Genomic DNA, 27,331 nt, shown 5'->3' with positions numbered 1-27,331 from the left:
ATACGAAAACCCGATCTTTTAAGGCGTGAATATATGGATTAGAAACAGGTCTTATTTTGCACTTTTAACCTTTTGTCGCACAGTCAGCTTTTCAGTGCTTAAAAAACCGACGCTTACGTAAATTTTTACAATCTTGAATTAAAAAAAGTCATAGAACCATTTTATTGTAAACACTTGTATTTATAAACAGCTGAAATAGTTGGTATTTATATTGAATATCAGAAATGAATTTTGAGCTGGAAATTCGGAAGATACTTTACAGATACCTAAATTTTTATAAAGATCAGTAGCGCAATGGCATGTACACTTTGCTCATGCTTTTGATACCTTTAAACACGCGACTTCCATATTATCAGGTTATTCATCGCTCTATCTTTCATAGCCAAAGCTCTCTTGTCGTTTAATAAAAAAATTCGATGCTCCAATACTAATGCTCCAAAAGTATTTATACCATCCTGGACTATTTTGAGGCCAGACAGAGACGTGTGATAGAAAAGTAAAGCAAAGCAGGTTCTGTTTTTTATTAACAATATCTAAAATTAACATTTCACTTCACAGCTAGAATATAACGAATTTGGGTATTAACATGCTAAATGTACTCCCTATTTATTTGAAGTATTGGGACAACGAACTGAAACCCACGATCCATTCTTGAGTACCAATTGTGGAGGTGCAACATGGGCTACATTTGCAACAAAGTTTATGCACTGCTGAAGCTGTGTTTGTTGAATTTGTGTCTGATGTAGTTGCAACTGAATTGGATTTTGCAAATTCATGCTGGATCTAGGAAAACGAAATGCAGTGCAATCGGCTATGCCCATTTGGCCGGAATTACAATTATTCATGACGTTACTTGAAGCGTTCATAATGAAAGAACCATTGAATAAAGGTTGCTCTTTTAACAAATTTTGTTGCAATGAGGCAGTTGGTTGTCCACGATTCATCAGGTTTAAGGTTGACAGAGAATTACTAGGAACTGTCATTATTACACCAGGGACAATTGAATTATGTGGCATTAATAAGTGTTGTTGATAAGCCTGTATATTTGATATTAGAAGAGGGTCATTTTGCTCCTGTTCCATGCAATGTTGAATTCGCAAATTGTTAATGTATGCTGAGTCATCAGAAGGAGGAGGGAAGCATTTCATTTCTGGAAGCATCGCTGTTTGAAAGCGTGACATTTCCTCGATTGGTAGCAAATTCAACGCTTCTGGATGGGGTTTGTCGTGGTTTAGCATATCTGGTAAGGAGGCCTCATTAGTGTTATCGCTAACGCTTGTATTCTCTGTTTTAAAAGATATAGATTCTTTTTGTTGAAGACTAGCAATGTTTCTATTGTCGCCATCGTTTACGTGCATTGAGTTTGGGTCCTCTAAATGTAGAGTGCTATTTTGTGACTGGGTGGATATAAAACTGTGGTCTGTCTTGTATTTAGAACTATTGTCTGAAGGCAGATTTCTAAATAATTTTTGATCTCTATGGTAGCAGATAGCATAAGCAATTTTGATATGATTGGCACAGCGTTTATAATAATCTCGTCCTAACTTCTCAGAGTTTATAGACAATGCCATCTGACCGGTAGGAGGAGGCATATATGAATCAAAATTTATAGATTTATCGACAGGTTGACTCGAATGACCTTCTGGAACACCTGGTTTAACTAAAGTTGAAATATACGGATCAAACTTTCGATCTTTGGTATATGACTTTTTAGAAGAATTATCTGAGCAATTAAGTAAGGTTTTGGAGGTTGCTGTCTCATCCGAGTTATTTTCGGTGTCATCTTCTCGCTGTGTGTGTTTTGTTTCAGTCGAAGGTATATCTGCAAGCGACTCTGGATTAGAGTTAAGGTTGCTATACTGAGATACAGATGAAGTGACTGAATCAACAAAATCTAGTAATAGTACCGCATCTTCATTTTCAATAGTGTTTTGATACACCATTTGATTAGACGGCAGTTTTATCGATGAATTGCGAACATCTGACATCTGGCTTCGTTTTTTTGTTGGCGAAGTAGGCAAATCGGTATCTACATAGCTGGAAGCATGGTCATTACATATTTGCTGAAGAAACAAAACACTTGAAGAAACAATAGAAGAGTCTGCAGTTAATGGCCATTAAAAAAAATTTTAAGTGGTTAGTTTAATCACAACGCGTTGGTAATACCTTTTTATGTATATCTGCATAAAAAATAGAGTGCTATGTGTACTATTTATCTAACAACTATTTGGTTGATGGCATTTATAATAAACTGATATAAAGGACAGACTGATATGTTGAAGATTGAGGTTTTCCTACCTTTTAGATGTCGTTTCTTGTTTTTTGAAATCGCTTGTTTATTTGTCAATAAGGGCTATTAATATCGAAAAAAAATTAATCATTTCTGTTTTTAGAAATTTTCAGATTCAGCTCAGCTATTTAATAACTGCTAAAATTAAAAAGTTTCCTGCAAATAGAAACAACTGTATTGAGCTAAATTTTAGCAAAAAAAATCTACGAACCTTTGCTTTTGCTCTTTCAGCATCTGTTTTAGGCAACTTAGGCTTGTTATACAAGTCAAAATTTTCTAATTCTCTAGAATCGGCTTCTAAGTTTTTTTTTCTCTTCGTCCCATTTTTATCAGAGCTACGTAAGGCCATGTATGCCAATTCATTGAATTTACGTGCTGTGATATCAGTAGGTTGTTTATCAATGCAATTTTCACTGTTGTCTTTAGATGACTTCATAGAATTTCCAACCTCAATCATTCGCAATTTTGGAACAATAGACTGTTTGACCTTTCTAGCAGAGCTTATATAATTCTTTGATTTAGTGGAATCTAAATTACTTAAATTCACTTGCCCATTATTAGGTGAATGCAAGTTTATCGCTCTTTCTTTATCGAAAGATTGAATTCTATTGCAAATTTTTTCGTTTGTTCGACTTCGGTTAAATTTGTTCTCTACGAGGTGTTTTTCATTTATTTTCTTTGTAGAATCATAAGTGATAACGGAATTTTTGTCAATGTTAGTACTTGACAAACAGTTTTTTTTTACGCTTTTCCTATTAGTGTTCATATATGGACGATTGCAGTCGATATTCCAAGAATCTGATAAGTTTACTACACCAGTTGATCCAGAATCGTCAGATTGTGGATATAGCCGCTCTTGTTTCGGATGATAGAAATTCAGAAGTTCCTTTCCTTCATTTGGACAAGGTAAATTTTTTGAATGGCTTGGAATTTTATCGTGATTTTGAGCTTCTTGGCTCTTAGATCTCATTTATGGGATTGTTTTAAGGTGATATAAATTAGCTATTTTTTTCAAAATTTCATAGATTGATTATAATTAAGCTATATTCTCTGTCCCATATTATATCTTGTATCTTGCTTCTATGTTCAGACTATAAAAAATAGAATGATGATGTGAATTCACCGAAATTAGATTCAACTCGTCGAGATGAATGTCTTGTTTATATAATAAAAAAATTTTGTTTGATAAATCTAATAATAAATATGTAATGACTAATTTTAATGCAGCAAGGGACAAGATGATTGAAAAGGAATGTAAAAGAAAACAAATTGTAAATATGAAGTCTGCTCTAAAAAAACTAGTATATCAAAAAATCAGTACTTGAAAAATACCAAACTAGTGTATGGAGCAGCACGCTTATGTAGTATAACTAGCTAAACTAAAAAAATATAATATTCAAACACAATTCAAGTATGCCAAACAATAAATTATATTAGTGTCTCTTGGCATAGTTAACTGCTTCGATTGAATCTTTCACTATTAAAAAAGCACGAATGTAAAGGAATGAGCAGTAGAAAATCAGAACAAATACAAGTACAATACACACACAACGGATTGCAAGGATTTAAAGATCATAATTGTGGTCTATTAACTTAAAATTGCTAGTTTTTATCAGCCCTTTACAATAAATGATAGTTTTAGCCCTGATCCAGTTAGAAATATCCGTTTTTGGTTTTTCTGTCAACAAACGAATATACATAGGAATCCTCATACGATTTCAATGTTTTACTGGAAATTCTACAAACAATTTACATATGCATATAGTATACAACACACCCGCATTTGAATCAGACTGCATATATTCTTTGGTTTGTATTTGTATTAAAAACATTATCTCAAAAAACACTCATATATACATATATGCCGTAATTCAATTTTTGACAAGTAGATAATATTTGATGCAAACACTCATTTATGATCTATGTCGGTTTCACATACCTGAAGGAATCAACCTGGGTGTCTCACTTCGATTAAAAAAGTCGATAAAATATAACAGTGTTTAACCTCTTGTAGCCGTAAATGAACGTATTAAAGATTAGAGTTGATGTTTTCCCAGTAGTTTTAATAGTTGGACTAAAAGCAGAAATAGTGTATAATACTGTTGAGATATGTCATGAATTAGAGTGGTTATATTTATAATAGTGTTTTTGTAAGGGATGAACATACATAATCTTTTATTTTTACAACTTGCTGACAGTTAGATTAAAACTGTTTTTAAATTATCTACTAAAAAAATATTTTAACGCTTTTTTTCATCCTCGTATCTATAATAAGATTTCCAATATTAAAATATTGAAGATATTTTAGCTTGATTATGAGATTCATAGTCTTCAATCTAAATGTACTTAGATCCTTAAATCAATATTAAAGTGAGTTTGACAAACTGTCTTTATCATCATCATTCTCTTTAACGGAGTTTGCAAATTTGATGCTATTAATAGTAACTAAGCACTGAGCCATTATTTATTTAGCAAGAATATGCAAAAAAGGTTTCGCGTTGCATTCAATGTCTATTTTTATATACCATATTTTTACCTAATTTAAATTATGCTGAATAATAAATCGGTGCCCGATTGTAAATAGCGTTTTTTGAGGCCCTTGAAAAGTTACGAGACAACAAGTTTCAAACACATCTCCAGTTGTTATTAAGCCTATAAAGGGGTGCAAGTTTTTTATCAACGTAAACTCACTAAAAATAATAAATAAGTGTTTATTAATAATGAATGATATAGTTGTTGATTTTCATATTAACTGTGTACTTCTCGTCAGCATGTATTCAGAAACTATGTTTCAGTAATAATCAAAAAATACATTGGTTCATTGCTGGTTTCTTTCTACACATCTCTATAAGATCAAAGGGGAGAGGCTATGAGATTCAGTTCAGATATTTGAAAATTATACTTTGCCTAAGCTTTGTAGCGATTTTTTGTTACGTGGCTATTGAATGATAAATCGATTAAGTCACTTTAATTTTGTCGGCCCACGAAACATTAGTGCTTACGATTTCGCCTGTATGGACTGTTTGTTTAAGGCAATCTGTCTACTAGCATTAATCAATATCATAATTTTGAAAAATAAGATTTGCAGATTATTTTAAGTGCTCAATACCTTTTTTACCAAAATGGTCCAATTTTACTGTTGTCTAAAATGCGGCAAAATTTAATATGGCCTCAAGTATAGTTTATGTGAATCAATCATATCTTTTCGATCGACTTTTCGAATTGAGGTTTTAATATTTACAAATAAATAAGTTCAGACAGGGATGAAACGAACTAAACCTATGAAATCTACTGGCAAGCATAACGCATGATTGTTTTAAATGACATAAATATGGTTTCGTTCAGTGACTTTCTGTATTAAAATAAGTAGAACTGACGCAATAAGCGATGAAGAATTTTCATTGTTTGAAACCGAGACACACAAAATCATGTCACTGATAAGGTCGTCATAATTTTAGTGTCTATTATGTGATCAACATGCATAACAAAATTGATGGCATAAATACTCTTAATTAAATATCTCTACAAAAATAAATGCTACATTTCAACTATCGTCAACTTTCACGGATACAACGATTTGGGTATGCTCCCTTTGATTTCAAAAAACAAGCATGGGTACTGCCTGATTTTGCAAAATATATTGCAGCCCTGAACTAAAATCAGGGAATAGACAGTAAGTAATCGGTTATATACATTCTTGGTAAATTACGTATTATAGACTGCTAAAAAACAATGCATGGTAGTGAATATTTACTGCGTTCGATAACTGCGATGATCACCGATCTTAGAACGAATTGGAAGAAGTCGGTTTTACAGATTTATTGAAGAATATAGATATGCAATTAAATTTGTAGTGTCGTTCTGATGTGTATGGATGATATAGAGTTTTTGCTAAGAGAAATATACACTCTGCATATGTTACGCACTGAACAACATAATGTCGAAGTGATATACGATAGTATAGCCAATTTTGACCTCTTTTTGTATCAAACCAACCTGGTACCCAAACTTACCAGACAGCATAGTAATTGAACTTCAGGCAAAAGCTCGCCGACTGCAATACTGAAGTTATAGATATTTTAGATATCTATGTATTCTAATAATATGGCGAGTATTACATTAACTGTTCATAGAAGCATAAACCATGTTGCAACAATCGGTTCCTTCCTGTATAGTCTTATCTGACATTATTTGTTTCATCTTAGTTCAAATATACATTCATATATGCCCATATAATACAACCATACGATGAGTATAACGTTTTTCGTTCATATAGGTATATTCAATGGTAACCGGAGTACCTATGTAATACGAAAAGATATAAGGTAGCTCTGGATACTTATAAGTGTCTAATATGTAGACTGGACCAAAACTTATTATAGTAACTATTATGTACAGCGTTCTCCGACTGAGCCGATATGCATGAATGTGCCTTAATGAACCTAGGATGTCGAGACCAACATCAACCTAAATGATATTGACAACAATTGCATGACGCCTGATTCACTAAGTTGCCTGTACATTACTTGCTTCTTCATCTGAATACAAGAGAACCTATTTCCAAAAATGACCATTCGAATAGGTAAACTAATAAAACACCTTATCCTATTGAGTCACAGGTCTATCGGCCATTTGAGAAATATCGGTTGATGATGATTAAAATTTCAAGTATGTTGTAGGTATGGCTACAAGAAACGTAAATATTACATAATTAAAATAACAGTAACGAATACTTTTATTTAAGCAACATCTCATTTGAAATGATTCCAGTACTAGCATCTATAATATCAGATGCATTGATAAGCGCTGAGAATTAAAATGCAATAAAGAGTGACATTGAGCTATAATCAAATGATCAACATTTCATTCAAAATTTTCTCTGATAGATTGACTCAATATTGCCAAACGTCTAATTAAAACTTTGAACAGCATATTGATTATTTTATTAAGGGACAGCGCATGTTAAATTTCTAGTCAAATCTAATCGATGGATGTATTTTATAGTTCACAAACTTAGGTTTAAACCCATTTGCGGCTGTCATTGAGTCTGTCTATCTATTTTTTACCGCTTACCAGGTATTTTGATTTAGAAATATATCTAGGGATTTATGAGTTATTTCTCAAATAGATTGCTTTAATAATCTAAAAGCCGAATATGTAAATTAAGCTTATGACAATTAGATATTTAGAAGTTCACCAATATGCGAATTAAAGAACAAAGCTGAAATCTTCAAGAACGAAGTACTCATTGTTGTAGTCCATATATTGGATTGGAGAAACTAGAATCTTGGATGTTACATAAGCAGTAGTAATTTTAAAAATTTACCATAAAACCATACTGTTTAAACAAAAAAAGCAGATTATGACTGTTTTCCCCTGTTCAACAATCTTGCTAATATTCCTTTCCGTCGCAGTAATAGAAATGTTCTTCTATTTTTTTAATGCAAGCATGGAACTAAAAAACATTATTCGAATAAACATGATATAATCGATATGATATCAAACTATGCTCATGAAATATTAATAAAACAGTCGAATCTTAAAAATCCAGACATTGGTGACAATTTTATAAATTTACCGTGCTGCTCTACTGTGCTATTACAAAAATTTTACTTCTGCTTTGTCTTATGAACCGCTACTATCAGACTGTTTTTTGTAATTCAGCATTAGAATTTATAGCAGACAATCGCAACTAAAAACTGCTTAGATGATTTATTTTAAATTAGTATAAAAATAGCAAAATTTTATTTTTATACTACAGATTTGGTTGTTCTAGACAGATTTTGATAGTGTGACTTTTCATATAACATAAATTACAGTAAATGTATATGTAATCCAAAAATTCGTATATTGTTGTCAAAATTAGTTTCTATATTTATAGTCCGTTTTTTAGCCGTTTTGCGCGAACTTTATCAAATTAACAGCATTTTTTAGATCCGCTATGACACGCGTTGATCACGTGAGCTAATATTAAGAGATAGCGTAAGATTATTTGTTTTAATAAAGCTTTGATCGAGTGTGAGGGCTATTATTTCTAACAAATTTCAGGATTAATGATGCAATACTCATGAAGGCATATTAGAAAAGATAAATATATCTTTGATAAAAATCCAAAATAATTTAAGCTAAACAGATCAGTATTAAACATTTTATTAAAATAAGTTAATGTTTTCATTAAATGTGTTCATCTTTTTTGGATTCAATTGTCATCTTTGGCGTTTGGAAACAATAAGGTTTTGAAAATATTTTTATACAATGTAATTATAAAATTTAATTAAAGATAGCCTTTACTGTATTAAGACGGTGTGTCCGAGTGGTTTAAGGAGATTGACTAGAAATCAATTAGGCTTGCCTGCGTAGGTTCGAATCCTATCACCGTCGGTCTTTTTTTTTTGATTAAATCAAAAATATTTTAAATCTAATATACAGTCTTTTTGCTAATTTAGCATACCTAGACGGTGTGTCCGAGTGGTTTAAGGAGATTGACTAGAAATCAATTAGGCTTGCCTGCGTAGGTTCGAATCCTATCACCGTCGGTCTTTTTTTTTTATTAAATCAAAAATCTTTTAAATATAATATACATTCTTTTTTGCACTAATAGACGTCGATGCATTTTTTGGAATAACCTTGGTATACCAGTTGGGCTTTCTGGACTTTCTTCTTTACAAATTAATTTATTTTCTTTAATGTAAGGTATTTTTTTTTTATGATTTAATCCTATTCTATATAACAGCGGTAGTGAGTTAATTCCCCAACCTTCATTTGACGATGACATTGAGTCGTTTTTTAGTTTGGTTTGGAACAGAAGCGTAGGCTGAAAATCAAAGTAGCCTTGCGGCAGCTTATTCATGGTTTGACTCAAACACTTGTCTTTGCTAGCCGCTCTTTTCAAATGCTCTAAGAGTGTCGGAGTATTTACTCTAAAATGAATTTTTAGGTCGTTTGAAACGTCATAATTTACGGTTTGCTTTTTATAGCTTACAACTGGGTTAAACAAAGCGTCGGGGACTAAAGTCGCTGTTTTTTCATCTAATTTGACTAAGCCAGAGAAAAAATCTAGAGGCTTTAATGCTGTTTCAGATGCTAATGATGCAACAAGGGGCTCACAACTTGTCTGTACTTCAGGTGGTTTTGTAGAACTGCTGGTGTTATTTTGAATGTGGAAATTGAGTTCGTAGACGCCACTTGTAGCGCACCGACTTATGTAATCCTGCATATTTTTAACGGTCGGTGTACCATAAAAAGGGTAAAAATAATCATAGTTTATACATTGCACGGTCATCAAGGATACGGTCCATATTAATGCCTGTAGATAATGCGGGCAAAATTCGATCCCCATTTTTTCTGCCTCTTGTCTCTTTCCTAATTTTCTTTTTTCACAATCTGGAATTTCTGCACCAAAGTTGTGAGCTTGATTTCCCTGACTTACTGTTTCACTTTCGTCTAAACTGCGCGTCGTAACATCTTCCTGAGTGCATTGATCCGTCATATAATCGCATATTATGTCATATCCCTCTTTCAGCCCATTTCTGACGAATGTTTTCATAAAATAACTGTCTGGATTTAATGCTTGAATACTTGCTTGCCTCTCAGCTGATTTTTTTGTAGGTCCAGTACCTACCCCTACGATAACGTCGCTTTCCCCTTCTGTGCCACGAACCAATATTTTCGATTGAAATTGACCTTGAATATCACTATCACCAGTCAGGTACTCAATTTTTATATCATTCTTGCAGAAAATTTGTTGGAGATTATTTAAGTTACTTTTCCAGTCCGTAGTAGACAAGCTAATAAATCGTTCTACATCATTACTCAATTTGACTCTAATTTTATTCAAGCTCACAACGACAACATTAGCTGCTTTCAAAATTTCATCTAAGAATATAAGGTCTAATTTCCAACTGTTCCCGTTGTAACACACGATATTACGGCTTTGATTTTGTGGCTGAGATTTCAGATATTTCCAATGAGAGTAAACTCGAATGTAATCAAATCCAGATAACCTGGGTACATAATCGGTACCATTTAGAATTGAGATAAAGGTAAAATCTAGAATATTTGACGCTGGGCATCCTAGAGCATTAAAAAGAATGCTATTTTTAATTTTGTCTAAATACCAGATAGTTGCCTGTGTCTTAAAATTACGACGGAGGACATCTACTTTAACCAATTCATGAGAATTTAATCCAAACACTATCAAATCAGAGTCGCTACATGATATTGTACGTTAGTTGATCTTTGAATATGAAAGTAGAGGTAGGACAAAAAATAAGTTGCCTTCAGCCAATATTATAAATGCTGTATTGCGCTGCCTAGCATTAAGTGGGCAAACTGTCTACGAAAAGGCTGAAATATAACGTACTTTCCTACAACTAGGCAAGACTCTCTTAGTTTTTCATCTATTGTAAGCCCTTGCAGTTCAGTCAAATATTTAATATGTTCGTATATTTTATACTCTCCTTCTCCTTCTCTATCAGATCCAGATATGTAAAATTTGACCTTACTAAATTGGGGCTTACCTAATTCTGAAATGACATATAAACACAGATGATCCTTTAACTTTTGCATAAATTCTGTTCCGGGCGTGAACCTCAGTTGTGCAAGAGATGCCTAATGTCGCACAGAATAAATTAATTATAACGACCAATGTTGAATATTTTTATGAAGTGCCAATAGTAAAAAAGCCAGTTGTTCAATCAAAACGATTTTCGTACATTCACTCTTCTCAAGGATTGTGTAATGAATTTCGCCTTTGGACCTAGTAATTAAAATTTAGTTTCACTGAAACAGCTTGGTTTAAATGAGAGTTACACGTACCTGGTCCATCCATTGCTATATATACGGACTTTCTAGGCGGAAATTTCTTTAGAATTCTCCTTATATGGGCTATAACAACGTTTATTACAACATGATCTTTCAGGCTGTTTTTAGTAGATATATATAACATATAATTGACATCTATTAGCACATGGTTGTATGGAATTACACTCATGTCTTTCATATCGAATGTTTTTTGGGCCTCAGGAAATAGAATTGAGATGGCCGGAAAAAACTGCTCAATACCCATAGTGTCTTGGAGAAAATAGACTAGGTAAATTTGAAAATTATTATTTTATCCATAGAGTGCCATTTATTGTTGTCTAATGACCAAACCACAAGCAGGAGCTTAACAAACGTAAGGTGGGAACCTTGTCAACATCAAGGTGTCTTTATACAACTTGTCAGCCATAAAGGCTAATGATGTTTTCGAATACACAATATGTGATAGTAACACAATCTTAACCGAGCATGACTACACATCTACTCTCTACAAACTTGCGACTCTTCTAGGGCTAAGACAACAAACCGAAGGAAACTAATTAACACTCTTCTTGTCACGTTATTCCGCATTCCGTTAGTCATTTTGGAATTACATAATACATACTAATAGCCCACATGTTTTGCTAATTCCTCCTCGACAAACGCTTCTTCTAATATCATTTTGTATTGTTATTAACTTTACTGTGGCTGTTAAGATTATTTACAAAGCCATATAAACAGAAGTAGCAACGAGCATAAAGTTCATTTTCTCATGTTTCAAATTCATAAGTACTTATTCTGTGTCTTTTTGTTAGTGATACCAAGACCAGTTCAATAGACAGCTACTTGCTATAAATTAGTTCAATATGTAACCACCGTCACGGAATTCACAAATACTTTATCAAATAAAGCAAATTTCGAATATTTGCCATTTACCTAAGCAGTTGTTGGTTGAGCTGATTACACACTTACTGCCTTGTATGCAAAATCTGGTAGGGTGTAACCACTCGCATATCTCTTGATTTTACCTATTTTTGAGACTATATAAAGCAGTTTTCGTGGGTAACTTATTCTTTTACTCGCATCTGTTTGAATACAATTTTGTAGACACCTTTCATCTGACTAATTTTAGATCAGCTGTGATTACACATTAATTTATGCTTGCTATTTTTTGTAAGACATCAAATTTATTACTCGAGCTTTTCTCTCTCACCCTATTTTATCAGCAGAATAGCGTTCTAGTTTTGATTTGTGTAGAATTACTTCATAAAGTGTGATGACTCTTATTTTGTATAAATAACCGTTTTAAGATTTTGAGTGACCATTTAGGCTCGAACCTGCTGTTTGAACACTATAAAGGCATAATTCACAGTACAATTCTTTCATCATCTTTATCTATAATAATATTGATAATTTTCGTCAATCTGCTTGCCAAAATATCTAGCACAGACATGTCGAACTGTGGATTGTTCCTACTATAAAGTCGAATTTACCTCTATTGTAAATGTTTAGCGTTCCTATTTTGGTCAATATCGTTGATATAAAAAGAACAGCACCACTTGAGAGCATGACAATATGAACCTTTGAACTCGAATTGTGGTACTTTACTGATTGCACCTCGTTATACTTTAAATATTGGTACAACTTTTTTTCCTAGTTATCGTTAGAATGCATTTTTTCCCTATCATCTGTGATGACTTTTTTCAAGTTAAGGAAAAGCAAGCATAAGGGTAAAAAAGAGAAATCTAGTGCCGATATTATATGCAAATTTTGTGAACAAAAAGACCCTGCTGGCCTAATAAACTACCTAAATAAAACTAAGGCGAGTGTCAATGTTTGTGATAAATATGGCCGCTACCCTATCCATATAGCAGCAAAAAGTGCCATGATAGAACTTGTAGATATACTGCTTAAGGCAGGATCTTGGAAAAATGTTGCAGAAGAAAACACTAGGCGCTGGAATGTACTTCACTATGCTATAGCGAGCCGGTCATTAGAAATGGTTTACAAGGTTGTATGTTTTTCGGATTTGATATGTACGTACCTGTCAGGCTGGATGCTCTGATACTTAGTAACCTCAATGAAAGCAAATCTTGAATTTATCATCCTTACCACTTATCTAAATTTTACTTTAGCCAATTACAGAGGGTTGATAACTCATCAAGATGCAGTAATGGCGGATCAAAATACCCCTCTTCATTATTATTGTAGTTCATTTCGTGATAATTACAAGAATTGCGTTGGTTTGATTATTAATGTATGAATACTTCTTGCTTTTTCATGCTTTTTATATATTAGACTAATGTTTACCCTTCAATTTAACATTTTAACTGTTACTCTTTTTGCGATCTCAGTCTGGTACCGATGTAAACAGTCAAAATATCTGTCTCGCGTGTGTACTCAATGCCGCCAGTCGATTGGGTTCTTTAGAAATTGTTCAATTACTTTTAGATAACAATGCAAAGCCTAACATATCTAACAAACAAGGTGAAACAGCCATTCACTTTGCTGCGCGGAGTGATTCTTTGGAGATTATAAAGTTGTTATTGAACTATGGCGCTAAGAAGATGGTGAGGGGTCAATATGGATACCCTGTTGATGTAGCTGTTTCTCCATCGGCTAAAAAAATGTTATCAATCGACTTCACACCTAGCGAGTCACTGGCTACTACTAATTCATGCCAACTTCCATTATCTAGTGGAGTTCACGTTATAAAAAAGGAAGAGATATGTATGGGACCTAAGGTTTCCATGGGTGGATTCAGCGACCTGTATAAATGTGTCTGGCGGGGTATTGATGTAGCTGTTAAAAAGAGTAGGCTTTCATCTGATGGAGATCCAGTTCAATTCTTTGCAGAAGTTGAAATTATGAGCAAACTTCGGCACAATAATATTCTCCTTATCTTCGGTGCATATTTTAATCCTCCAGATATTTGTCTCGTTACTGAGTTTATGAAAGGCGGCTCTCTATATGACTATTTAAGAAAAAAAAAAACATCCATTTGAAGTGAAGATAAATATAGCTATTGAGGCAGCTAAAGGTCTGGCTTATTTGCATAGTCAGAATCCGCCTATTATTCATCGCGATCTGAAGACCAGAAATGTGTTAGTTGATGAAAATAATCACGTTAAGCTGGCTGATTTTGGTCTTTCCGTTATAGATAAAGGAGAGCGTACAAGTGCATTTGGAACGTTGGCATCTATGCCACCAGAGACGCTAGAACACCAAGTTTATGATGAGAAATCTGATGTATATGCATTTGGACTTATACTTTGGGAAATTGCTACTGATCGGGGACCATTTGAGGGACTAAGTAGTATAGAAGTTATAAAGGCGATTGAAGAAAAAAATATTTCAGTTCTCAAGGGTTTTAACCCAGATTTCGAATCTCTAACTTACAGCTGCGTATCTATAGACCCATCTAGTCGTCCTGTATGTTGATCAAATATCGATTTTTTTGATTATTATATAGAAATCGACAGTATTGTAGATTCCTTACCAAAAAACGATTTTATGTATAAGTTGTTGACTTTATACTGTCTTTGATGTCCCGCTTTTAATGAGTATCTTTAAGTGTTTTTCGGTTATTTGTCATTTGCTATATACAAGCAAAATAACCCTTTGTTAAGACCTCCTGTCAAATTGTTAAATCTCTTAAAAGTATCAAGGATTCACTACCTTGAAGTCCCAAATATGCGAGGACTTTGGTCATTGATTTTCTGTCTGGTGTTTTTGACAACAGCCTTTGAAGAAAGATAAAATCAATGGCATCGCAAGGCAATTGTATAATGTTATATAAAAAGCTACTAAGTAATGTATGTTATGAATAAGTATGATTATAGAAACGAATAGACGTGTCAATATTATCAAATAATGTTATATGTAAAAGCTGGCAGTCAATAAAAAATTTAAGGCAGTTTATTTTATATATATTAGATAGCCTATTAAGCTGAAAAAAAAATATTTTTTGTGGTGCTGGTTCTGAAATATAGACCAGCAATTTGTTCTGAACCCGGCTATTCTTTGTTTTTTTTTCCCATTGTGCATGAACATTTCTTTTTATACTGAGGATCATACTTTTTGTGATATCATGTGACAGCATTCGGTAAAAGTCAATTTCATTTAATGAGGTATTTTTGCTGAACTGTTATTCAATAGGTTATATGATACAAGTGCTGCTTTATGAAAATCTACATTATCTGAAGTCAAAAAATTTCATACACTCCTTTGCGAAAACACATTCATTTTTACTACCAGACCAACCAGGTTCTGGCTCTATGAGTTTTGTTTATTAGTTTTTTTAGATAACTTAAATGACCAAATAGTATGAGGGGACACAAGAAAAGATTACAGTATTGTACAAGACATCTTTTTTATTAGTAGTCCCCTTTAAGGTATGTCTTTTTTTAAAAATATCTTGAGCATTTTTAAGTGACGAGCGTCATATAACGGTGCAGGCTTTTTAAGAGTTAGTCTGTTACTTGATATCCAAATTTTCATTTGAATTATTTTATCATATATTTAACTCATTGCGGCAATGTTAAACTGGATAATGTCGACAATACTGGGGTCAAGAATCAGAACAAGACTGACGGTCTATTCCTCTAAAGAATCTCTTTTTTGTTGTCCTGCTCTAAATCTTTGTTGAGAGAATGCACAATTTATAATTTGAATTGTTCTGAAAACCACTGTTTTGATTAATGTTAAATGGAACCAAAGGGGCTTTTATTGTATGAAACCTCTCTCTTTGTTGGTGTTGGTATAGATATATAAAAAAGCTACTTACCCAAATTAATCAGCTGATATTTGCATATCTGCTTTCATTTTTCAACCTTAACTCTGATTTAGCAATTTATTAAAGCCTTAGAAAAAATCTTAATTATTGTTGGAAAGCATATGTACCTAATCGAAACTATCGTAACTAACTTTGTAATACAAAACTATTTAGATATGAAAATTGACGTATGGAACACATAAGCCTAGAAAGTCAAATATAAAGCACCAACGAAAAGAAGTCCAACTCTATGTTTTTAGGTAATTTTCCCCTTGTCTTTTGTTGTAACAAGTATGGCGTTGTCTTTTATTAAAGTTTTATTGATCGGTTATGTAATTGCGTATTTTGATCACTTAGTGGAAATACAGCAATTTTAATCCTTGCATATATTTTTTCGAACTATGTTTTATACATTCACCAAATGGTCCTGTCTATTGATCTTTAGAAAATTCATATAGAGAATTCTATCTAGTATTTAAATTCAGATAAAATTTCATTGATGATGCATGTCAAACATAGCTTCTACCTGTCAAATTGTGAACTGACGAGTGACATTAATTAAACGTCTATTCTTCAAAGAATCTTAGTTTAAATAACTTTCACTTCTGCACTAAGGTATTAATCAGCATAACAGTAGACAAATATTTGTGTTCTAAAATAGAACCCAAAACATAGAGTCTCGTTCAATTAATCAAGTTTATAGCTATCAGTGCCAGTAATTTTACGCCTGCATATTAGCTATAGTATCATTCTTGGTAACAATGCCGCATATCCTTGGTTCAAATAAAATATATTTTTTGTTGTCTGTTCTATTATTAATATCTTCTGGACTAGCAAATGATAACTCTGATAATGTCCTGGATGAACGAAACTGTCCGAAAAACCGTATGTTAAAATAAAACTAATCCTAAACTTGTCAATACTAGGTACACGTAATAATTCAATAGAGACTAACATGACACTCCTTAGAGTTTATTAGTTTACCATTCTGGGTTGAAAAACTTGATCCGACAATTTTTGACATCATTACAGAACTCCTTCCAGAAGGTCAAGCCTGTGCTAGTAACTTGTTAACTAAGAGTCAACATTTTACATTTAATGAGGATGTATGTCTAAATCTAATATATTTTTCATGATATCTTGGATCACACGTAATAACCTTATTTTTTTAAGAACACTTATATGAATGTAACTTATATTTTTAGCAATACTTCTTCAAGAAACCTTTTTGGATATTTTATTTACAATCGCTCCGGAGATAGAACACTGCAGAAACATGTAATATGGCCTTATCTTCCCAACCAAAAAGATGAAAATTTAAACTGTGTTTCTCTGGGTGATTCTGTAACTATTGGTCCATTTAACAAAACTGACAGTGTTGGATTTTGGTTTCAGCATATCTATCAGACAATTAATAACTCTTATTATTCTTTTTTGGATCCACCATACATCACTAATCCTGATGATTCCGTACATTTGGTGTGGGCCCGTTTAGAACACGTGAATTTAACACTCTTTGGATTTGAGGATGCACATTTATTGGGTGATCACGACTATAATGATATTATATGGACGGTGGAGACCACGCCTTCCACTGAGATGATTGGCATTAATATCTGTGGCAGAGATTGTCTAGCTGTCTGTAGAGATATTGGTCAAATTCTTTATTCGAGTTATGTTACATATAAAAATTACGTATGGGGGCTTTTAGATTATGGCAAATCAGAAATCTCGAGCTATATCTTAATACCTAATGGTTGGAAAATTGCTTCAAAATCTGATATGACAGATGAGCTCATAAAAAATTATGGTCATTTATGGACCTACTTTCATCCGGATCCTTGCATTGCTATAGCAGATTCTGGCACTCTACGTGGTTATACCATAAATAATACCCTGTGCGATTCTGATTCCTTTGAAGCTATTAACAAGTACCATCCAGATTGTTATACAACAAATTATCAAACACGTATATTACTTTATAAGCCGGCATCCGGTTTAGAGTTCGTATTGAACGTACCTTGTGAAAAAAACACCACGAAATTTGTTCAAAAGATTCCAGAGCTATTTGCAGATCGTCTGCTTAACCCAGTATATTATGATGTTAAGATATTCTCGTTTGACAATGTCATTTTGAAGAGTAGCTTCCTCCCTTATAATTTTGGATCATTAGTTGCAGATATCATTTTCTTAGTCGACACCGTAAATATCGACTACAAAGATAAATTAGAAATCAAAAAATCTGCATCTTTCGTTATTGATTTATTCGAGTCAAATGGATTTCTTCGTAGTGACATAGTATCTGGTATTAAAATAAGTTTTGCTTATTACACTGGTGAATCGAACGGCGATAGAGCGTGCGATATTAAATCAGAATATAAAATGCATTTAACTCAAGATAACGTTGATAAGCAATTAGAAGTATTAGATCATATTAATCCTATCAAACAGGAAGAACCTACGGATATCATTTGTGCCGTTGTAAACACACTTCAAAATGTCTACTCAGCTGGATATGGTTTCAAAATTGTTGTTATTTTAACCAGCAACAGCTTTAGATCCGATGTCAATCTTGTTGAGGTACAACGTAATTCCAATTACGCTATTCTGATATTTAATCCTTCAGCAGAACCCAATTCTTCATGGATAGAACTTGCAGCTACCATTGTTAAACCTCTTTACCTAGGCGCAGTTGCCTTCAGAAAAGAAAAAGACTATACAGAATCGATTTGGGAGAATGTATTTCTACATACTATTGATCCAGTAATAGCCGTGATGACGAGGATTGTTCCTTTTTCTACATCCGAACATATCCAAATATTAAGTGAAGTATCACATGTCGATCTGAAAAACCCAGCTCCCTACGATCTTGAATACTCGGTTTCTATACCATCTGATATTGAATACTACAATGCTGAAGTAATGGTTGCAGGATATGGTAAGACTAGTGTTCACATCTCTAAAATTCCACTACCTGTTGCTGAGTCATTTTCCCTTAGGGGCTATATTTTCAGTTCTATTGAATTTGCTATTCGAAACCCCGAGCCACTAGCTGATGCCAGTATCTATAAAATTTTTACTCTTCCTGATCCTGAGTGCTGTACGCTTAACTTCAACAATGAGCCTATTGAAAGAGGAGCCGAATTCGAACTCAATACAACACTTTCTATCATCTCTAAAGGCACCGTCTGTAAAACATATTTCAACTATAGTTTTTTTAACAACTGCACTTTTGGAAATATAGCTATGGTCAATATTGAATACTACAAACCTGATTTAACTATTAAAGCCCATGATCTCATACAAAAAATAAGACTAAGTTCATTCAATCCTGAAAATAACACAATCTATCTTAAGTTAGAAGATTATCTTGATATAGATTTTCATGATGTAAACCAAGAAATTAGTCCTATCAGGATTAATATTACTGTACCTCCTAATTTTTCAGAATGTGGGGAGTTGTTCGATTCATCATCATTAAAGACACATTTCACTGGTGGCATTGTTCAAGACAGAATTCTATTCATACCGAATAAACAATTCGGAAAGCACGAATGCAGTTTCGAATATCAAGCCTTGCATCTATTTAATGAATCCAATAAGGCTAGCGTCACATTTGAAGTTAGTTGTGCTGCGTTTCCTCCGGTTATTGAAATCGCTAATACTCATCTCCACAAGATATCAACAGACTCTGTTGAAATTCCAATATCTATAACTGATGATGATGGGTTATATATGGACGAATACGTCGATCTTTTCGCTTCAAGTGAAAATGCAATGTCCCAGCTCATATATTACAAACAGGAGACTGACACATTCCCGAGTGGTAAATTGATTAGTGGTATACAAATTCCTGAAAATGGTATTAAATTGAATCTTACCTGGGCAAGTAAAGAAGAAGAATATGAAGAAGTGGAGTTTACTATTTATGCTGTCGATACTGATAGATTAAAGTCCAATACAATAACTTTACACCTGATCGCACATCCTAGGTCTGATCCTGTTATTGATTTCTACCCTAAATATAATCAAATTACTAGCATAGGAACGCCGTATTTATTAACATTTGGTGCTACTAGTGTATATGACTTAGAAAGCTTGGAATTTAAATTGCCCCAACTGCCTGATACCGGAGAGGTAAGATTTTATGAGACTGGTGTTGAGATCGAGGCTAATAAGTATTATGGGAAAGAAACAAGTTTATCGTATATCTCAGGTTCGAATCCACCCCGTTTGATGATTGATATCTCGTACACTCCAACCGTATGTTGCAAAGAAGAGAGCATTTCTTTAGTGGCCCGTGATATACATGGTTTTGAATCTGCTCAAATTAACTCGACTCTTAAATATATAGAACCGATGCAAGCTGTATTTACTGCTGAATCAACGTCTCGTATTTTCAGTCTTGCTAATGATCATTCTTCCACGATTGATATTCCTATAAAAATAAATAATCAATTAGATTGTGACAACATAGTAATGAGGCTTATCGATATTAAAACAAATTGTTTCGTTTATGCAAATAATGGATCCATGTACCTTAAAAATTATACTCATAATAATGAACTTGGCCCATTGGAATTAACTTGCAATCCGAATACGAAAGCTGTCACGTTAGACATATTATGCCATGTTCCATTGGACGTTACATTTGGCACTACTGGACACATCATATATACCTTATGCTCTGAGGATGGGACATGCACAAAGGATATTGTAACGAGCGTTGAAGTCTCGAGTTTTGTGGGCTACGAAAACATAAGTGCTACAGTTATGCAGAATGAAGTAGCAGAAATATATCTCCCTATATATGGAAAATGTGAGGGTATTCCAGCTAATCAAAAAGAGACAGTCTACGTTGTATCTGCAAGCGATAATTTATTTTTTACTGACACAACCTTGACTCAACCGATAACCAATACTGATCACCAAATCATCAAATATCCGTTCGTTGTTTATTTTTCAAGTTTGAAGAGCAATACAGAAAACGCAAGCATATCAACTGCTGAGTTGATTTACACTTATACCTATACAACAATCACTGAATCTTTTATTTCTCCCAATTTTCATTTCAAAATGCCTATAAAAGAAAAAGAAGACCCAAATTTTGAAGTAAAAGATGGTATTAGAATATTTACGCCTAAACTAGACAAATATGAAACGAAAAACATTAGCCTAAATATTTCAGCTATTAATTACTTTGACTTGAGCAATATATTGGGCATCAATTCTTATTCAGACCAAGTTTACATAAAAATTGTATCTCTACCATTCTTCGGTAGGCTATGTACCTGTGTTTACAAACTTACCTGCAATGATCCGTTGAAACCCAAAGAAATCCCATATATTATAATAGGCACTCCAACTTATTTAAGATATGATTTTATCCCTTACTCAACTACAGACTCAGACTCTTTCGAACTGGTAACCTATACATACGATGGCGAAATAGACGCCTTTATTAATGTGAGTTTTAATTTAGATTTCATGTATGTAGTACCTAAAATCTCAAGCATAATTTCTTCTATAAAAGAGACTCCATTCAATCGATACACTGTCCCTGTAGGGTCGAATATCACATTTGATTGGACCGTCATCAATCCAACTTCTCAGATCTTCGACTGTACTACTCAGATTTCGTTGCGCGTTTATTCTATGGGCGCTTGGAAGCTCTACCACTGCTACTACGACTCTAATCTCAGAGAAGACTGCAATTTTAAAGAAATATCTAATGAAAAACAATTAAGTTTGAGTTCAGAAATTCTGGTTAAACCCAGCTATGGTTTTGAGGACCACCGAGCTTCTGACGTGAAATTAAATTGGTGGGAAGCTCAGAATAATATGAGTCAACAAAGAATTCATATTCCTGGGTTCCGTATCAGATTGTTTAATCAAGCTAGTAATAAGAATGGGATATTCATGAAAATATCCTTGCAAGCTAAGAACACATATAACCAGTCCAAAAAAACAGATCTATTCATTCTGTCCACAGATATAGATAGTTCAATCACTACCTAGCCCCTTAGTTATTGAAAGAAAATAGATAGCTTTCTTTAATTTAAGTTTTAATAAATAGCCTATTAAATGGTTTTTTGTACAAATACAATCATTTATATTTGTTTCTTGGTGCTCTCAAGAATTAAAAAAATTTCAAATATTTTTCTCATAATTACTTTACTATTTTACCAGTTAAAACAAATATAGCATCATATTTATCAATTATTTAGGGTTATTTGAATTTGTTTGTATGTGCTAGACTGCTTAAAACATGATCTTTAAATTCTTCGTCATTGTCTTATATAGATTGATTTAGAATTATTTACCCCGGAATTGAAATTATCTAAGGTTTTGTAAATTTTTGATATAGTCTGTTATCACAGTCAATATAATTACCGTCAGTATTGACAACATACTAGACTATTCAGCCAAATATTTAGTCCTTGCTCTCGATGAACTCTTTGCAATTTCTGAAAAATGTACTAAATATCATTTTTAGTACAAATAGAGGCAGAATACTGCAAAGCGAAAAATTCTTGTTAGCTGATTATTTCAAATGAACCAGGATAGCCTTAAAATTTATTTTTTGTTCGAACTTGCAACTTAAGTCAAAAACAAGCTCAATTTTTTTCTAGTATTTTTCATATATATTTGAACAGGCTTTATACCACTTGAATTCTGTGCTTTTCAAAGTTTCCAACAATGGCTTATTAATGTACTAATAAAAATGTTTTCAGTTTTGATATGTTACCAGATATATGGTATCAGGGTCTTTCTGTTCTTTAGATAGCTTGTAATTTCTGGGTCGCCAAAAAATTTTTTTTTATACCAGCAGTGAGTTTCCGAGCTCAGGCTTACCATCGTTATCGTAATAAAGATGAACATCAGACTTGCTGAAGGTGCCCATCCTGCAATAAGTAAGAAGGAAAAATAAATTATTATTTCAAACAAGTAGTGAGGGCACAATACCAAATTAAACATAGCCCCTTTGGGTATGGAAAAAAATGATTCAGGGTATCCTCGGCAATCCACGTTGTTTGGTTCGGTTGATAGTTCAATTTTGTTTTCGAACAACTGTTTCGAAACACTTGCATCAATTCTTGCCTGCTCTTCTAATTCTTGTATATTTCTCCTATCAAGTTTCTCATCATGGGATTTGGAACGAAGATGGCTTAATATTCTGTGCGCTTTATTTTGCTCATAACTGCTCCACATCCACAAAGCGACTGAAAAAATAATTTTCCAGTTTAGAAAAAACGATGTTGTATTATTTCCCATTAATTCACCGTCCTTCAGCAATTCGTCTTTGACCCTATCATCTAAGCATTTTATCACTAAATCTATCAATAGTGTGATAGGCATAACTATGTAGAATACCCACATCAACATAGTGTTTCCTAGGCTCAAGTGTCTTAGAGAAAACCGATGGACATAAATGCATTCTAAACTACGGCGTCCAAGGTGTGCCAAGACCAAAAATGTTTGCAGGGTTGCTCTTTTGATAAACGCAGAGGAATTTATCACCAAAGCGATTTTTCCTAAGGTTTGAATCGAAAATAATTTCAAAGTTACAAGTTGATTACTTTTTCCAAATTCTTTAACTGGTATTTTCTGTTTTTTTATTAATCCATTGCTTGTATGCTGAAAGTCCAAACCCATGATTCGGTATCGCAGCAATATGCATAGAATTGCAAAAAAAATCAGCAATGCCCAAAAAAAAGAAAATGTATAAATAAACGTGAATACGCGCTTTTGGGTAAGAAATTTATATCTAGGATACATCAGGGTTTGAAAGTAATGCCTGTTTGGCAAGATGTTCGATACAGGGTACGAAGCAAGTTTGCCGTAGGAAGTAAGTTTGTTAAAAGAAGGACTAAAAAGCCTGCATGCCAATAAACATAGAGCAAAAATCCAAGCAATGTTTATGTTGCACTTTATACAAGTGAATATGCTGAAGGCATTCAGTTTAGATCCTAATAATGCTTTACAATGGAAGAAGCAAAACAAAGTTACTGGCATGGTATGTCATAGTCAAATAAAAAATAACTTATTTATTCAGCTAAAACTATCACCATAGTTAATCTTTAATTATTTTCTCGTAGTTTTCATTACAAGTCTATGCCTAAATGTGCGGAGAACTAAGTTTGTATTATAGTACTGCGATTTTTTACTAAGAAGTAGCTCGGGTTAGAAAAAAGTTTACAAAATCTTAAGCACAACACCATGATAGGAATGCTTCATTCCCACTTCATTAATTACTCGCAAAAAATTAGTTGATAAATACAAGCATCTCCCATAAACAAATTTCCTTTAAAAAACAATTACAAAGCGGTTATTCTTGGCGGGTTATTAAGATGAAAAATGATAGTGTGTGGGACAGTCTTGATAGTTAGAAATGTTTCAATTGATGATACAAAATATAGAATGATAGTTTCTAGGTCAATAACCATAGCGAAATGTTATATGTTTTAAACTAAGAGTTTTTATGTTACAGAGTGTCTCTGAAGTTTGATCTTTGTTTACAAACGCTTGAAGCTTAACGATATTCTAGAATAGAAGCTGCTGATATCTGCATGTGGGTACTGCTTTTAAAGTACCCAAACATCATTTATATATTATAAATAATTATCAACTACTCATAGATCGAGATGTATGCTATTTAAAGTAAAAAATAGTTGTTTGTCATTGTGAAATACATATATAAGCTGAAAGATAGGACTTAATAAAACTTATTGTAATTTTCTCAGCACATAATTCATAGTCTATTCATCAAAAAAAAAAGCCTTAAACTAATAGTCTAATGAAAATTGTCTTTACTCTCTTTATGATATTTGAGCAAGCCTATGATTTCATTGAATAGCTTCATTGTAATTAAAATTTATCATGTAATTTCTGTATTTACATTGATGCCAACGCGAAATTAAAAATAACCTGAAAATATTTTGTTTTTATATTGGTGATTCGTCACAATATTTTTTTACTTCGGCTGCTTTGGCTGTTCTTCGACTTGAAACATATTTTGTTTTACATTTGTTAAAGGTTCATTCTTTTTAAACTTTATTAATAAGTTGAGTAGGTGCTAATTGCTGTTAAATTTGATTATTGATTGAAAATAAAAAATTCCTTAATAGTAATTGTTTTATCCTTCATAGATAAGAACAGCAAAATGAATTGTAACCTATGTACGTGTTTTTATTAGATAGATCTATGCTTAAATTGATATATCTCACTATTTATACCCGTCTATCCTAAAATTTTATGTTTTGCGATTATATGCTAACATTCTAATTTTTGATCTATAGTACTAGGTGTATTCGTTATTTTAACAGTAACATTCGCATCTTGGGCATCCGAAGAAAGTATGAAAACATCACGGCTTATTTTTTTGCGTTTGAATATAAACCTGACAATATATTTTGTTGCAATTAATATATATTAGAAATTAATGGGCCGGTTATCGGTACGTTCTACATTTTGTTTTACTGTTGACCATTCGGTCATTTATTTCTCTAATAGCTTATTTTCTTTAGGTATCGACTTGGGGACCACATATTCGTGTGTAGGAATTTTTACAAATGGTCATGTTGAAATTATTACAAACGAACAAGGTAACCGTATCACTCCATCATGGGTTGCTTGGACAGATGAAGAACGTCTTGTGGGTGAAGCAGCTAAAAATCAGGGTTCTCTAAATCCAAAAAATACAGTATTTAACGTCAAACGCTTTATTGGTCGTAAGTTTAACGATAGTACTGTTAAGGAGGACATAGCCAATTTGCCTTATAAAATTTTCAACAAAGACAATACTCCCCATATTGAAATTTCCTATAAGGGGGAGAAAAAGCACTATAAACCGGAAGAAATCTCAGCAATTATTCTTCAGAAAATGAAGTCAATTGCAGAAGATTATCTTGGTAGGCCTGTTAATCATGCAGTAATAACCGTACCTGCTTACTTTAATGATGCTCAGCGTCAAGCTACCAAAGATGCCGGAGTTATTGCCGGTCTTACCGTTCTTCGTATTATCAACGAGCCTACAGCTGCAGCCATCGCATTTGGTCTTAGTGAAACAAAAGAGAAAAATATTCTTGTGTTTGACTTGGGTGGTGGTACCTTTGATGTATCTATACTTACAATAGATAATGGTATATTCGAGGTTCTTGCAACAAATGGTGATACTCATCTAGGTGGTGAAGATTTTGATCAACGTGTGATAAATTATCTCTTAGATAGGTTTAAGCAAGCAACTAAACTCGATGCATCTAAAGATGCACGTGCTATTCAACGTCTTCGACGAGAAGTTGAACATGCCAAAAAGACACTTTCTAACCTTCACAAGGTTCACATCGAAATTGAATCGTTTTTCAACGGGCATAATTTCAAAGAAACACTTACTCGTGCCAAATTTGAAGAGTTAAATATGCATCTATTCAAACGCACTCTGGAACCAGTTAAACGTGTTTTAGAGGATGCCAAACTTCAAAAGAATCAAATCGATGAAATTGTGTTAGTTGGCGGCTCTACTCGTATTCCTAAAATTCAATCAATGATTAAGGATTTTTTTGGAAAAGAGCCTAACAAAAGGATTAACCCTGATGAAGCAGTAGCTTATGGTGCGGCTACACAGGGTGCTGTTCTATCTGGAATGGATGAAGCGGACAAGGTGTTACTGTTGGATGTTGCCCCTCTATCCCTCGGTATTGAAACCGTTGGTGGTGTTATGGCAGTTTTGATTCCTCGAAATTCTCATATTCCTATTCGTAAAAGCTCAACTTTTTCCACGTATCAAGACAACCAAGATAGAGTTTTGATTCAAGTGTACGAAGGTGAACGCACGATGACCAAAGACAATCACCTATTGGGTAATTTTGATTTAAGTGGTATTCAACCAGCCCCTCGTGGTGTACCTCAAATTGAGGTTACATTTGATGTTGACGTTAGCGGTATTCTTACCGTTAGTGCTGAAGATAAAGCAAGCGGGAACACTGAAAAGATTACTATTACAAGTGATAAGGGACGCCTAAGTGAGGAAGAGATTCAAAGAATGATTCAGGAAGCCGAGGAGAGTTACGAGCAGGACAAAGAAGCAAAGGAACGCGCTGAAGCTCGTAACTCATTAGAAAACTATGCATATACAGTGCGAAATATTATAAATGATGAAGAGAAATCTTCTAAACTATCAGAAGAAGAAAAGAAAACAGTTGAAAAGGCTGTTAAGGATGCTATTAAATGGCTCGATTTGAATCCTTCTGCAAAAAAAGAAGAACTAAATGAACAATTAAGTTCTCTACGAGATGTTACTGCACCGATCATGTCGAAGACGAGTACCATGGAAAATTCTTTTGATGACTCTAACATGTCAGAACATGATGAACTTTAGTTTTTCAATATAAGCCTTATAAGTGTAGATTAGCCGGATTATTAATAGTTTTATAGTTTTTCAATTCATTATATGCCAATTGCACGTGGTC

At 33.3% G+C, this 27,331-nt stretch overlaps 4 protein-coding genes, 1 long non-coding RNA gene and 2 other non-coding genes across 7 annotated transcripts; 5 read left to right on the top strand and 2 right to left on the bottom strand.

The window, feature by feature from the left end:
* Positions 1 to 389: 389 nt before the first annotated feature.
* Positions 390 to 5,357, bottom strand: LOC126315245 (uncharacterized). Its single transcript, XM_049992489.1, has 6 exons — positions 4,816 to 5,357; positions 4,458 to 4,643; positions 4,230 to 4,389; positions 2,502 to 3,381; positions 2,299 to 2,353; positions 390 to 2,101 (listed from the first exon to the last, which is right to left on the bottom strand). The coding sequence occupies exons 4-6, from the start codon at positions 3,258 to 3,260 to the stop codon at positions 603 to 605; spliced, it is 2,313 nt and encodes a 770-aa protein (XP_049848446.1). The 5' UTR covers positions 3,261 to 3,381; positions 4,230 to 4,389; positions 4,458 to 4,643; positions 4,816 to 5,357; the 3' UTR covers positions 390 to 602.
* Positions 5,358 to 8,589: 3,232 nt separating this feature from the next.
* Positions 8,590 to 8,671, top strand: Trnas-aga (transfer RNA serine (anticodon AGA)). The gene has a single exon. It is a non-coding gene; the product is annotated as a tRNA-Ser (tRNA).
* A 73-nt stretch (positions 8,672 to 8,744) lies between these two features.
* Trnas-aga (transfer RNA serine (anticodon AGA)) lies at positions 8,745 to 8,826 on the top strand. Its single transcript has one exon. It is a non-coding gene; the product is annotated as a tRNA-Ser (tRNA).
* A 2,598-nt stretch (positions 8,827 to 11,424) lies between these two features.
* Positions 11,425 to 12,254, bottom strand: LOC126315260 (uncharacterized). The gene is made up of 3 exons (XR_007555931.1): positions 12,201 to 12,254; positions 11,715 to 12,129; positions 11,425 to 11,622 (listed from the first exon to the last, which is right to left on the bottom strand). It is a non-coding gene; the product is annotated as an uncharacterized LOC126315260 (long non-coding RNA).
* Positions 12,255 to 12,418: 164 nt separating this feature from the next.
* On the top strand, positions 12,419 to 14,521 carry LOC126315257 (putative ankyrin repeat protein RF_0381). The gene is made up of 3 exons (XM_049992498.1): positions 12,419 to 13,125; positions 13,225 to 13,346; positions 13,444 to 14,521. The coding sequence occupies exons 1-3, from the start codon at positions 12,783 to 12,785 to the stop codon at positions 14,092 to 14,094; spliced, it is 1,116 nt and encodes a 371-aa protein (XP_049848455.1). The 5' UTR covers positions 12,419 to 12,782; the 3' UTR covers positions 14,095 to 14,521.
* Positions 14,522 to 15,326: 805 nt separating this feature from the next.
* Positions 15,327 to 21,969, top strand: LOC126315280 (uncharacterized). The gene is made up of 6 exons (XM_049992520.1): positions 15,327 to 15,483; positions 15,665 to 15,819; positions 15,889 to 16,123; positions 16,443 to 16,748; positions 16,833 to 16,969; positions 17,037 to 21,969. Exons 4-6 carry the CDS (start codon positions 16,625 to 16,627, stop codon positions 21,879 to 21,881), a joined length of 5,106 nt encoding a protein of 1,701 aa, XP_049848477.1. The 5' UTR covers positions 15,327 to 15,483; positions 15,665 to 15,819; positions 15,889 to 16,123; positions 16,443 to 16,624; the 3' UTR covers positions 21,882 to 21,969.
* Positions 21,970 to 24,797: 2,828 nt separating this feature from the next.
* On the top strand, positions 24,798 to 27,272 carry LOC126315281 (luminal-binding protein 2-like). Its single transcript, XM_049992521.1, has 5 exons — positions 24,798 to 24,932; positions 25,013 to 25,042; positions 25,163 to 25,219; positions 25,300 to 25,320; positions 25,391 to 27,272. Exons 2-5 carry the CDS (start codon positions 25,027 to 25,029, stop codon positions 27,238 to 27,240), a joined length of 1,944 nt encoding a protein of 647 aa, XP_049848478.1. The 5' UTR covers positions 24,798 to 24,932; positions 25,013 to 25,026; the 3' UTR covers positions 27,241 to 27,272.
* The last annotated feature ends 59 nt before the right edge of the window (positions 27,273 to 27,331 follow it).

Source organism: Schistocerca gregaria, unplaced genomic scaffold, assembly GCF_023897955.1.
Source record: "Schistocerca gregaria isolate iqSchGreg1 unplaced genomic scaffold, iqSchGreg1.2 ptg000569l, whole genome shotgun sequence".
NCBI classification, from domain to species: Eukaryota; Metazoa; Arthropoda; class Insecta; order Orthoptera; family Acrididae; genus Schistocerca; species Schistocerca gregaria.
This window is presented reverse-complemented; position numbering and strand designations above follow the sequence as displayed.